Source organism: Emydura macquarii, unplaced genomic scaffold (assembly GCF_026122565.2).
Source record: "Emydura macquarii macquarii isolate MOO-44397 ecotype Brisbane River unplaced genomic scaffold, CSIRO-AGI_Emac_v2 contig_1119, whole genome shotgun sequence".
NCBI classification, from domain to species: domain Eukaryota; kingdom Metazoa; phylum Chordata; order Testudines; family Chelidae; genus Emydura; species Emydura macquarii.
Window position 1 is genome coordinate 2,353,193 of NW_027131256.1, and position 13,991 is coordinate 2,367,183.

The following is a 13,991-nucleotide window of genomic DNA, read 5'->3' on the forward strand; positions in this document are numbered from 1 at the left end:
TTAACAGTGTTGCAAGCTGTGCTGGTAATCAGTCCAGGTCGGAAGTCATTAGACACATTAACATAACATGCTTTAATAAGAGAAATACTTTCTTTCATTAGTTATTTTGTAAACCATTCATGCTTATGAAAATACTGTGCTACTTATCTCATTTTCATTATTTTTCTCCTTTCCCCCTCATGCAGCAAGGACAGATTAACGCAGGTATCTCACTGGCAGACAAAATTAGAGCAGTCCAGGTAATGGTGTTATTAGGACAGAAAGTTAGGGCCTGATCCAAGATCCACTGAAGTCAGTTGAAAGATTCTTACTGCTTTCATTGGACTCTGGATCAGGCCCTTAATGCTGATACAGTAGCAAAACAATGCTGTTGGAGCATTATCTTGAGTAGAAATGCTGAATGAATAGTTTGACTGCACTTCTGATAGTTTTGTAAATGACAGTTTAAAGCATAGGAATGGAGGCGCAGTGTCGATCACAGACAACTTAGAACAGGGGCTAGGAGACAGAAAACCTAAGTTCTATTCCTGGCTCCAGCAACACTTGGGAAAGTAATTTCGGTCAGCATTTTCAAATTCTGGTTCTTAAAGCAAGGCTAATCCCCATGTTAGACACTTAACAGAGGTGACCTGGTTTTCAGAGGTGATAAGCACCTGCTCAGTCCCCATGCAAATCAGGTCACTTTGGTACCAAGTTGAACATTCTGACCCTAAATCTCCCTATCCTCTGTTTCCCTATTTGTAAAATATTTATCTCCCTCACACAGAGGTTGTAAGGACTCTTTAATTAATGTCGATCAGCACATTAAGAACTTCAGAATAAAGGTGCTATGGAAGAGGAAAGTATTCTAGGCTAACCCAGTGTTTCCCAACCGGTGATCTGTGGTACACTGGTGTGCTGTCAGACCTGAGCAGCTGTGCCACGGAATAGTTTGAAAAACTACTTGAAGAGTTCTGAACTGGCTCATGAATATTCATGAGTTCATTTGGAGACTATATGATGGTGTGTCTCAAAATAATTAAAGGTTTCATGGTGTGCTACAGCAGAGAAAAGTTTGGGAACCACTGGGCTAAACAGCAGAGAGAACTATAATTAAGGCGGAAACTCAGCTTTTAGTAGTCTAACCCCCTTATTTCACTTGCTGTTCAATTTCTAAAAAAAAATTCCAGAAATTGTTCCAGGAGGAAGTTTGTTATATGACAAAAGTGCTGTATTTTATGGTGTTGTATAAACCGATTGTCCAAATCAAGAGTTGAAAAAAATCTACATTAAATTAATGTCAAGGGTGAAAACTTCAAATATGAATGGGAAACACAAAAGTGAAGGTTCTCTCACAGAAACAAGCAGGCACCCACAATGAACATTAAGTAACACTAAGGATTACTATTTAAGCTGTTCAGTGTTTGTCTTGATGTACAGAAGAATGTGCAGTGTGGGTGAAATAGTCTTGTGGTGCGAAACTTCTGCTTTTCCTAACCTGTTTTTGTGAAAGACTGAATAGTAATTGAGCCAGGATCTCCTGCTTGGTATCAGAGCTACGCTAATGCTCTCGCCTTTGTAACTGACTTGTTTGAAATCATAAAATGCTTTAATTCCAAACTGAAGTTGGATTTCCCTAGCACCACCTGATGGTACACTTTATTTCACTTCACATCCCATGTAAATAGTAACAACATTAGGCTTGGTAGAATTCAATTTTTGTATTTTATAATTTCAACAAATAATATCAATGTTTATTTTTAAGAACTTTTTTCAATTTTTTATTTAAATTTTCTCAGTTACACAAAACTATGGGGTTTAAGCAATTTTTTTTATTTATCAAGTAAAATTTTCACAGTTCAGCCCGAGCCCAAACATCTAAACCACAATTTAACAGCCCCATAGCCCAAGCCCTGCAAGCCGGAATCAGCTGGCTCAGGCCAGGTGTGGGTATCTCACTGCAGTATAGATATACGCGGAGTGTCACAGCTAAGTACAAGGTGGAATAAATTGTTTAGCGTATGTAGTTAACACGTATTTCAAGGGATCACTGAAGGTGAAGTGGCCTGTTAACACCTTTCCAGACCTGAGTGAAAGGAAAAAGCTTAGGGAGATGCGGTTGGGGTTAAGTGGGTTATATAGATTGTTGTAATAAGGCAGAAATCCAGTGTCTCTGTGCAGTCCATAATTTAGTATCTAGCTGTTATACTTACAAATGAAATAAACAGCAGGATTTTATTCAGGTGGTCAAGGCACTACGCCACGTTTATTGTGAATACAGAGATTTCAGAAAGCAATTGCGCGCGCGCACGCGCGCACACACACACACAGTTCTGCAGGTGGAATATATTTACCAGTCTTTGAGTTGCTCAAGCTAATCCACTGGCCAGGTTGACTGAACATGAGAGAAGAGCCAGGCTCTGTCGGTCATGAGTCCGATGCTCCTGGATGTTTGCAGAAAGAACCAAAAGTTTCCATTTCTTGGCTCCATTTTTATAGGAGCCAGTTCTCATGTAAGTTTATGGATTTTGCCATGTCATCTGCCTCTGCATTTGATGTGATTATTAATCACTCTTCATGTTGCAGACATGACACCTTTCTGTTATCCTTTCGTTCCTGTTTTACACTTTGTCTTGTTCCTGTCCTTGGGTGTTAACTCCTCTGTTTTCCAGGGTTATTTTGGTCCCCGTTCTTCAGCCATCTGGGTTGTAAAAAGTACTTTAAACAAAGCTTTTTCTCTCCCTCCTGCTGCCATGGAGATTTAGGGCTGCCGCCTCGCCATCTTCTTATCTTTTACAAACTCAAACTGCAGTCACTCCTCAATCACACAAACTAACTTTTTACTTCTGACAAAACATTCTCAAATTCACTAATTGGGGCCACATACCTACCAAATACTACATTCTAGTAATTAAAAGAACTACCATCTTAGAAAGAAAACAGATGCCAGGATAGAATTAACCATCAATACGGATTCTACTGACATTCATTAACAGAGACCTATTTACAAGGGATGTTCCTTGATTTACACAACAAATACATTCTTGATAGGCATCAGACACTTATATTTTATAGTAAAAGTGCCTCAGGATGTTCCCAAACAAACACACACAAGTCCTGACAAACAATGCTCCAAGGTGTTCAGAATGTTAAAGCAGGATGTTTCCCATGCATTCATGAACACAATTACAGCCCTAGAATCCAGGACACTAAGATGTTTAAGTGACAGTAATAGCATCCCAGGATGTTAAGCTATCACTTTTGCTCTCATTTGTTAGATCTCAGTGTCTTAGGCCTCAGATAGCTGTTCTCTCAGATATCGAACTACTGCTTTCGGCCTACATAGCAAAGTTATGAATTTAAGCTTCTGGGCTTGTCTTTTGGAGCTGTTGGGCAGGTTTCCTTTGAGGAAGAGAACTGAAGGGTCAGATGCGGAGTGATCACTTTGTGAAAAGTGTTCATCCATAGGTGATTTGGTTTTTGTCTTTGATCATTTTCCTGTGTGCGTTCATTCGAGAGCGTAGTGATTGTCTGATTTCACCCACATAGTTGTTATTAGGGCATTCAGTGCACTGGATGAGGTCCTATAAAAGGATATTACCTCACCCACCTTGTCATCTTCAGATGAGTCAGCTGTTGATTTTGAAAGCTGGAAAGACACCTTCAAACCTTAGCGCATATTAACCAAGAACTGCCTCTATCTCTAGGGCAGAAAGAATTACAGCATGTTTTGAGATCTACAGAGCAGCCACCCCTGGCAACCTCTACATATTTTTATCAGACTCTTCAAGTAAAATCAGCTTCTGATGAAGATGCTGTCTTTGGATGTCAGGTCTTTTAGTCTCCTCCTTTCATTCTGTTCTTTCCTGTCTCTTTTTCTGGTTGGACTACCTTGCTTCCTTTGATCAGTCAAGCTCCAGACTTGAGGATTCCCTTGGTGTATGTGAATACACAATTTGCATTTGCTGCAGGTATGCCTTCTCATAGTAGAGAGATCGTCTATGCTGGAATTTGTTTCACCCTTGTATGTATATAGTTTTCTACAGTTTAAAGCTTCGGCAGTATCTCAGCTGGGGCTGTGATGCAGCTCCAGGATTCATCTAGGGAGAGATGAAAGTCTGAGCTGCTTCTGATGCTTTCTGGATGTGGTTAACTCATCAATCTCCAGTCTAGAGGATTCCTCTGGTTTCAAAAATATATTTACAGTAAATTCATATTGTCTTCTGTTAGTCATTAGAAGTTGTGTAAATAGGAGATTTTGGAAATATGTGAAGGCAACAGATCAGCCACTCTGCATACAAATTTCAGATTGCTATCTAGATACCAGATATGTAGCATAGGGCTCGGTAGCTGGGCCCTCTGCTTCTTGGCAATTTGGTAACATTGAGAAAATGTCAGTGGATTATAATGACATAAGTAGATTTGGTTAGCAAGAAAAAAGTCAGGGGCAAGTTGTTCTTATTACTTAACATTGCTAGAAATCCTGAAAACGTTATTGAAAAACAATGTGAACTCACTTGTAATACCTTTTTTCTTTTCCTCATTATCTAGGCAGGAACTGGATGAAGGAAGGAAGTGTCTAATAGGAATAAGAAACAGAATAATTCCACCCTATTTCGAATCTGAACTCGGCAAGGAATTTCTCCTGAAAGAGGTAATGGAGCTCAGGGAAGCTGAATGAAATGGTGTTAGTGCAAGGAATCTCTGTCTCAGTCCTACAAAGCACTTAGACTGGTTTTTATTATCTTTGTTATCATCTTGTAGAAAGCACTTCTGAGTGAGTGGACAGTTAGCATTAATGGATGTTATGTACATGTGTCAAGTGCAGAACATATCTTTATAGTCTTGCTTGATAAGCAGGCTGAAATGCTTGCTTATAGTGTACATAGAAGGAAGTGTATTCTAGAATCACAGCTGTATTTATTCTACACTGTCAATTTCATTTGTTACCGGTTTAGTTTTGCTTATTTGTTTCCTTTATGCCCTTTTTCATAGTGGCAATATATATATCTGGTTAGGAGGCATGACCACTTCTAATCATTTTTCTTTAAAAGTTCCCTGATGTGGATTCACTTTCTAAAGAACTTCCTCCATTTCCAAAGAAAGAGAGAGGGGAGCCATCTTTGGAGGCAGTCACAGAATTATTTAGCAGCACTTCTCAGCTCAATGCAGGTAACATTTCAATATGGAGCAAAATTCCCCATTGGTTTGTTGAGTTGCCTTATACTCCGATTGCACTGAAATTCAAGAGATTGCCTTGGAGCAGTTACAGTTTCTGCAAAAGACTGAAAAAAGTCTCCACTAGCTTCTGATACCAACTAGCTGAATGAGTTGAACAATGCGTATGAAATAATTGTTACCAATGTGAACACCACAGATAATATTTGAAAGGATTTTCAGTTCTGAATCCTATCATTCAATGCCACATCTCCAAGATCTGCTTGACACTTGAACTGCTTGGGAACATTATAAGACCACTTTGTGGGATACATTTAAGGGGCCTTTGCGGATCTAAATGAACTGGAAAAACCTGTGGGGTCTGGCTGCAAAAGTGACGAGTGGGTTGTCAGATGGTATTAGAGGCTGGGAGAAGGTGGAACAGCAACCAGGGCAAACTTAATTGGAGCCAAGAATGAGCAGGGATGGATAAGTAGGCAATGAGGAGGCAAAGGGAAAGGATAGGGTGAGTGTTGAGATGGAGGTGGGAGACAGGGATGATCTTGAAGTGAAGTGGGAGGAAGGGGTATGGTGGAGTGGCAGTTTGGAGACCGTAGGTGGAAGAAGGTGTAGGTAGTGTAGAAATTTGAGTGGTGTTGGGTGGAGACAGCTTGGAGGACACACACAGGGAGAACTGAGCAGTGTGGGAGGGGTGGGCAGTGAACGAAGCATCTTACACAGCTTAGCTAAGAGGTTTAGAGCCCTGACAGGAATATTTTGATCTTTGTTTGGAGACCAGCCCTGGCAAGCATTGAACTGACACATCAGGCGGAAAAACATAATACTGTACTGTTCACAACACAGCAAAGACCACATCATCAAAACAATCTTCCATGGGTCCCTGTCAGAGCCCTGATTATTCCCCTAGTTCCCATTTTGCACTCCCGTCAAGTCTCCTATATTGCAGCTATCTGGAGGACTGCACAGGCTTGCTTGTGAGAGCTTCTCAGCTCTTCTGAATCAGCCATTCTGCTGTGAAGGGTTACAAGGCACTCCTGGCAATGACTTACCATGCTCCCTGTGCAGCATTTCCACTCCCTGCTGCCCCCTGGAGCAAGACGGCTGTATTCACATGGCGACACACAGCACTCATCACTAGGCCCTGGCAGTAATTCAGAGGGTATTTTATGATCTACCTAATTAGGATGCTTAATACCTCAGGTATAGAAATATAGTGTGTTGATATAACTAGCAGTTTGTCAATATACCCATCATTCTTTTTGTAGCGTCTACAGGTCCATTTGCCCCAGCTAGTGATTCCACCCACTCCCTGAATCCTCGGGGACACAGTTCTGCAGCACAGACTGAAGCTTCCAGCAGCTACTGCAGAGCAGGTAAAGGAGCATTCTGGCATGCCACCTAGATACAGGAATAGGTTGAGGACTGAGGAGAGAAGAGTAGGGACCGGCTGTAATAGTCTGCTGTGACAGTAATACATTAACACTTCAGGAAAAACCATGGGAGGGATTCTCTCCTCTGCTATGGTCCTTGTAGACAGCTGCAGCAACACAAAAAAAGCCATTACAGTCCTCGATTTGGTCAAGGAAAACTGCCCCCAGCACATCCTTTGCGCAAGGCAACTTACACTGCGCCCTACAAGGCCCGGCTTAGGGGACTTGCTGGGGGCAGAGTCAAGAGTGGGAATGGTGTGTTGAGGGCAGAAGGGGTGAGACCTCAGTGCATAGCATGGCAAGGATTCTAGGCAGAGCTGTCTGAGTTGTTCTGGGTGCCATGGGGACTCCCACAACAGACCAGAATCAGCCAGATGCAAAGGTGAGTTAAATCCACCTTGATCCCATTATCCCTGGGCAGTAAGTTTTGTTCTGTGCCTCTGAAACCTTTCCTACACTGATACAGCTCTATAGCTGTGTATAGATAAATAGTCAGTCACTGGGCCAGAGAGCGAGTGAGAGAATGACTCTGTAGACAAATGGTTAAGGCACTCTCCTCTGATGTGGAAGAGGCCCTGAAACCAGTGCTGGACCTCCCATGATTTGCCAGTTGCTTATGCACACTCCCCCAGAGTTCCGCCTCTTGAGGGCCGCAGGACATGTTAAGCAAGGAACAGAAGTTTTGCACAGGGGATTCTTACCCACAGTAACGTACTCTTAAAGCATACAAGTCATAAACGCAAACACAAGTTGCTGTGCTAGCCAGAGTGCTATCTAATTTTTTCTCCTTGATATTTCTAAAAAGAAAATTCAGTAGAGCTAAGAGAAAAAAATCCTTTTTCTCTCCAGTGGCCCCAGGATATTTGTTTCGTGTTAGTAGATTTTTTTTTAAAGGGCCTTTCCACTCTTACATTGCCCTGTCAAATAAAAATACTGAGCCTGATCCTACAACCTCCGATGGCACTTAGTAGGAGTTCTGTTTGCACGAGAACTGCAGGATTGGGCTCCCTTTTTGCAAAATTCAATGTCATTCTCTTAGGGCTGCCCCAGCCCTTTCCCTGGTTCTTGTTTCTCAGACAGAAAGCAGCAGGCCAGAGTCCAAAATGAAGGCAATGAGATGTTTATTAACAAGCAAGCATAAAACCACAGTTCTTCACACCAGTAGAGCTTCCTACACCCTCCTTCTTGGGAGGCTTAATTATACCTGTAGTGCCCACCATCAATATCACCCCTTACAATTTATGTTCATGATACATTTTAGAGGGTCTTAAGTCTGGGGTTTCGGTCCCTCCTCTTTTGTACCCCATGGGAGGGGTAGGAGGTGAGGTTATGTTTCAGCCATAGTCACCTTTCAGTATTTCTTTCTTATGCCCCTCCCGCCTGGTTGCTTGACCTTGTTCTAGCGTTTGTTTTGGGAGAGGAGTCAAAACTGTTCTTCAATTATACATACATATATCAATCCCCCACTATACCTCACAGCACTTTAACTACATCCCTTATCTCATCTCATAGTAATAAAGAAAACCCATCTGGCTGTAGGTAGGCAGAAGCAACACACAGTGTCTTTGGTCTTTGTTTACATATACATCTCAAAGAGCTTAGCTTTCAAGTGGGCCAGCAGGCCCAAAATTCTCTCAAACAAATACACAGGCCTAAATACTTACACAAGTCTAAATTCTACGCTACATCACTAACACGCTCTTTGAAATGTTGGCTTCCGGATAGAAGTGGAGATGGCTGTGGGCACATCTGGGATACCCTTTCGGTCTTACACCCGCAGCCTGCTGGTGGATGCTGCGGGGCAGCCAAGAAAAGAGAATGTGAAATTACCATTATCAATCCAGGGGTGCAAGCCGGAATCTGTACCCAATAAAAAGGTAAAATAAAGTCTTCTTGGCTAATGTTGATTTTCCCTTTGCACATCTCTTTTGCACACAGTTGTTAATTCACTCTGCAGCAGCACTGGTCACTGTTTGGAATCCCTCTTTACTGAAGGAGTAGCACCTGCCATTTATCTAAGGTTGACTGTCCCAGAAACAACTTCTCCTTGCATCATTAGGCCAAAATGGTCAAACTTGGGTGCCTAATGTTAAGCACCTAGATCCATATTTAGGCACCTAAGTAAACATACCCTAATTTTCAGAGGTGCTGAGCGTCCCCAATTCCCACTGACTGGAATGACTCAACACCTCTGAAAATAAGGCCACTTTTATCTAGATTCCTAAATATGGATACAGGTGCCCTACTTTACTTTAGGATCCCAAGTTTGAAAACGTTGGCCTTAGTCAACAACAATCTTAGCTGCCCAATCATTTGCATTTAGTTTCTCATAGTTTTAAAGGGGAGAAAAAGAAAGGAAAAGCAAATGGCTGTCTCATGTCAGCATTGGACAGTAGCAGATAAGCCATCATACCTGGCAGTCAGCACTGCTTTAGGAAGTGAGCTGTCCTTCCTGTCCTTTTGGTGATAAGCGCCTTCCCATTAGCTTGTGAGATAAGTTCTTCAGTGCCACCTACAGTCTTCTGTGTTGGTTTATTTTTTAACTCCCTCCCCTATTGTCCATGTAATACACTGAACTTTTTGGCAGATTGAAGATCCTGTTGGGGGAAAAGTCAACACATCGTCTGTTGCAACAGCAGCCCAGCATCTTCGTGGATTCCAGCTCATCCCATCTAAAGTGATATTTGGGGTGCTGAAGGAGGGCTATACTTATGCAAGTACAGTCATCCTGAAGAATGTTGGAGTGGACTTCATAAGGTTAGATCAAACTGTCTTTAAACCTGTTTTAAAACCGTCACCTAACTCCATCTGGAATCCAAAGGTGGATCCCCTCTCAGCTATTCATTCTTTGTTAGTGTCATTAGGCTAATCAGCCTCAAAGTGGCATTTGTATTTGGAATCCTCCTTATTGGAATGATATTCTAAAACATCTGGCTTCAGAAAACACAATCACAGAAATAATAAAATCATGATTAATGCTGGTCAAGAGAATGCGGGCAGTAGCACAGAGTATGTAGCAGCAGATTCTTAGCACACAAGTAGATTAAGGTGGTAGACTGATTGTATCTTTTCACTGCCAGGTTTCGGGTGAAGCAGCCACCACCCAGCACAGGACTGAGAGTGATTTACACACCGGGACCTGTAAGTCATGTGGAGCAGGTGTATTGTTGGACAGAATGTACTTTGTTTTCAGGCAACTTCAGACTGGCCCTTAAGGCTCCCAGGAAATTTCCCAGCAAACCCCTGCAGCATCAGTCGGGGGCTGGGCTGGCAGGGAGAGGGAAAGAGTACAGAATGTTGGGATTGAGACTGGGGCAAATGGACACTTCCCTCTCCATCCGCACTAAGCCCAGGATGTCACTACAACAGAGGGCAAAAGTAAATTCACTTTGCTCCATTCCATGTTTGAATGGAGCAACAAAGTCTAGAAAAGACTGGCCGACAGTCTAAAACCAAACGGTACTCAGCATCCCAATTACAGCCCTTCTGGTAACTCGGACTGTGCCTGCTGCACCTACTCCGTGGGGCACGGTCTGTATGTATTTTCCAAAGGATAAATCCACTTCAAGTTCTGACAGCTATAAAGCCAAACTAGCGCCATTTTGTGCAGACCTCGCCAGTCTGAAAAGTGACATACTAAACTGCCCTTCACACCAGGAATAAACAGCTGGGCATGGCTGAACTAGAGCCAACAGACAGCAATCATCTTGCTGCAAAAGATCTGTGACATAGGAAGCACAAACAGAGATGAGTGAGAGGATGGGACAAGAAGTTTGGAAGCAGTGGGAAGGGTTTCGCCATTGGTGGACATAAGTCCCTTCATTTCCTTAGCTTCTTGTATATTTCTGTCATGTCACTTGTACGGTGCATGTCCAGTTTTATACCTCTAACGTTACTGCCGCTGGTGGTTGTGTCACTTCTAGGTGGCAGCAGGGTTGCAGGCTGAACTGGAGATCGAGATTTACGCCATGGCCATTGGAGTGGAAGGTACCGAAGGCTCTGGAAAAATTGCCCACCGTATTGAAATTTTAACAGAGACGGAGACTCTCTTCCTGCCTGTGGAGGCAAATATCCTTTGTTGCCTTGTTGTATAGACAGTCCCTGTAGCCTCAGGCCCGGGGACCATCCAAACCTGTATTCAGGCCTCCTTTCTGATTCACGCTGCTGAGATGATGGACAGCACTGACATTTGATTTGGAAACTTCACTGAGTGTTAATGTACATGGTGCTGTTCAGAACACAGACTCAGCGAGCTTAAAGTCTGACCCCAGCTACACGTGATGTCAGAGTCAGACAGGACGGGAAGCATGGACACACTGGAGAGGAGGAATGAGACCAGGAAGGCAGCCCCAAGAAGTGGCTTTTGGGGAATGATTGGAAAGAGGGACAAGAGGGCACCTCCCCCCCGTGGGGGTTTAAAAATCCTTATTAAACGTTGAGATGATGGTGGCATCCAAAAGCCCCAGTCACAAGCTAGCCCCAGCGGCAGGATGCTGAACGCAGATGGGAGGCAAGCCCTACCTCGGCAGGCTCACAGCATGAAGGCACAAACAGACCCAGAATCAGGTGCAGGGCTATAAACGCACAGGCAGATGAAGTGGCCCAGTTTTCTTCGTTACATGCTTTGTTGGTTGGGTTTTTTAATTTGTCTAACGTGGGGTAGAGGTATGGGGAAAGGGAATAGCAGTTTGAAGAAGCCTTAGTCCCCTTTACCTCAAGCCTCAGAAATGCTTTCTCCTCTTCCCACATTTTCTTTTTTCCCCAAAACGTTTTGCCCTCCTCCTGACAGCTCACTTTGGCAGGAAGTTGTGAAATGGCTTTTAGTGTTTGAGCTGGATCAATGGTTTGGGCTCAGGTCCTTGTGAAGGCCTCTTATCTCCAGAGCATGTTCAATTGTTTTTAAAAAACAGTTTACACCCTTAACAAATCTCTCTCACTAGTGTTAACAGGCAACATCTATGAGTGCAGAGCGCAGGGCTACCCCCAGGGTGGGAAGGCAGCCATGGTACGGCTGGTTTCTACAACTCCCACCCTCAGGTTCAGGATCATATTACCCCGCAAACTTCCTGGATAACGTAAGTGCCGCGGGTGAATCATTTCCACTTCTAATTGAAGAGTATTAGCTGAGCCGCCTCTTGGGTATTTATCCACACCAGCATCAAGCCCTGCACCACCCACAGCAAGAGCCAGAGCCTGATGAGTGCTCTGATGTGTTGAAGAGAAGCAGTGGAGGGTGGTAGTGGCAGGACTTGGCAGCTAACAATGTGCTGCTTTTCCCAATTACTCACTCCCTAAAGGAGTCACTCACAGCAGAGGCTCCCAAAGTCTCTGCTTATTTTCTCCACATAAACAGCTTGGCAGCAGAAGATTGGATTTACTGCAGTTTAGCCTTTATAAATCAACCCCTTTCTAGTACTCTTCACGTTCTAAAACCAGGTCCAACTGGTCAACTGTTGACACTGAGGGGAAACCTCCTAAGAGGCACATGTATTTCCACAGATTAACGCTAGAGCTCCCCTATGCACCCTGCAGCTCCTGCCACACTGCCCCTGGCCAGTGCACACAGAGAAACGCAGCACAGCTGCTCTCTCTTCCGGGGGGACCCCAGTGTTCTGTTCACTGAACCATGCCGAGAACGGGTAGGCGGCTGCCCTCGCCCGGACTCTGCTCTGTCCTTTGGCTGTGCTGGGGTGCAATCAGCAATGGCAGCTAATGGCCTGCTCAGTTTAGGCTCCTCATTTATCTCCTGTCTAACCGTGGCACCATCTGTGGCTATGAACTTGTCGTGCAGCTGAGAGGCTGCACTTTGCCCGCTGCAGAAATCCTCAGCTGGCCTCATCTCCTTGCCCGGCAACTCCAGCGGCTCCCTTTGCTGTAGCCATCCTAAGTCTCACCTCATGCAGAGCACTGACGCCCAGCCCTCTCAGGCCTGACAGGAAAAGGAGTCTCATCACTCCCCCCCTCCAATGACCCTCACAGGGAGACCATGCCTCATCTCTGCTAGGACTACCTACAATACTCCAAACCGACTCCTTCCCTACTCCCCAAGCAACCCCCAGAAACGCTTCCTTCTCTTCCCCTCCCTTCCAAAACTACAGAATGTTACTCCCCAAGTCCCCAGGACAGGCAATAGCCCATGTTGCAAGCATGGTGAGTTTAAGGTCCAGTATCTCACAAACCTGTGGGACTAGAAACTGGAGCTTTTCCAGCCTGCTTTCCACCAGGACACACAGCATGTGTGCGTGGCCCTGGAAGGCCATAAGATGACAACACACAAAAAACACATTTTTGTCATTGTAGCAATTTCTGTGGCTCCCTCTAAGCCGGTAAGAGTTGAACTCAGTAAGTAGGAGCCCGGCTTTTCAGGGGGAGAGATGGATCAACATGTATCTACATGGCAGTAGCAGCTGCAGTGCTTGGAGCACACTTACTTTCTTTTGCAACAGAACTACAGCAAAGGCCGATTTCTTGTTGTTTCTCTTTACTTGTTTGCTTTCTTTGCTCTTTCATTACAGATCAATCCAAGAGGGGTGACATCAAAACCAGCAGCATGGAAATACCTGGATTTCAGTCCAACATTGTTCTTTAAATGTTATCCCAGTAAATGTACTGACCAAATCAATTTACAGCAAGCTGATTATTAAATGATTGGGTTCCTCTCACCTTCCTCAGTTTAAGTTCATTTGTCTCATGCCTGTAACTTAATTGTCTGGCCCCTATCACATTCGTGATCAGCTTTCTCATACCTCACCTAGAGGAGTGGAAAATAATGAAGAGATCAGATCACTGAAACAGTGCTCTTTGAGCAGTGTCCCTATGGGCGCACCATGCTAGGTGAATCTGCGCCCCTGCACCTCTAATCAGAGTTTTTGGTAGTAGTGTCCGTTTAGCCCACACATGCGCTCTCCCTCCCTCATGGTCTACCTCAAGGCTGTCTAGCACTGTGCAGGCGAACCCCCCTCAGTTCCTTCTCGACCACCTTTGGCCTCAAACAGAGTGAGCAGTTGTCCCTTCCTTATCTGTGTCATTATCATAAGTAGTAGTTGTTTTTGTTTCTTTCATCCTCCTTAATAATGAGTGTTTCCTTTTTACCCCGTTGGGATAAAAAAAACCAAAAAACCCAAGGTTACTTACCAGTAACTGATGTTCTTCGAGATGCGTTGCTCATGTCCGTTCCACTATAGGTGAGTGCACACCACCGTGCACGGTTCCCGAAACGTTTTTCCCCTTCGCAGACCCCGTAGGACCAGCTCTGGTGCCCCCTGGAGTCCCGAGTGCATGCCGCGGTATATGAGGCACTGCTGGCCCTATGCCCCCTCAGTTCCTTCTTTCTGTCAACTCCGGCAGCGGGGACGGGGTGGGGAGTGGAATGGACATGAGCAACACATCTCGAAGAACATCAGT

General features: G+C 44.3%; 1 protein-coding gene across 1 annotated transcript in view; it reads left to right on the forward strand.

The window, feature by feature from the left end:
- Nucleotides 1-13,241, forward strand: part of SPAG17 (sperm associated antigen 17) — a 156,131-nt gene extending 142,890 nt beyond the window's left edge. Inside the window, exons 39-48 of the mRNA XM_067545964.1 lie at nt 186-239; nt 4,531-4,633; nt 5,034-5,151; nt 6,423-6,530; nt 8,313-8,464; nt 9,175-9,344; nt 9,668-9,728; nt 10,511-10,655; nt 11,525-11,662; nt 13,103-13,241. Of these exons, the coding sequence (XP_067402065.1) occupies nt 186-239; nt 4,531-4,633; nt 5,034-5,151; nt 6,423-6,530; nt 8,313-8,464; nt 9,175-9,344; nt 9,668-9,728; nt 10,511-10,655; nt 11,525-11,661 (1,048 nt within the window). The 3' untranslated portion in view covers nt 11,662; nt 13,103-13,241. The remainder of the gene's footprint in view (nt 1-185; nt 240-4,530; nt 4,634-5,033; nt 5,152-6,422; nt 6,531-8,312; nt 8,465-9,174; nt 9,345-9,667; nt 9,729-10,510; nt 10,656-11,524; nt 11,663-13,102) is intronic.
- Nucleotides 13,242-13,991: the final 750 nt, after the last annotated feature.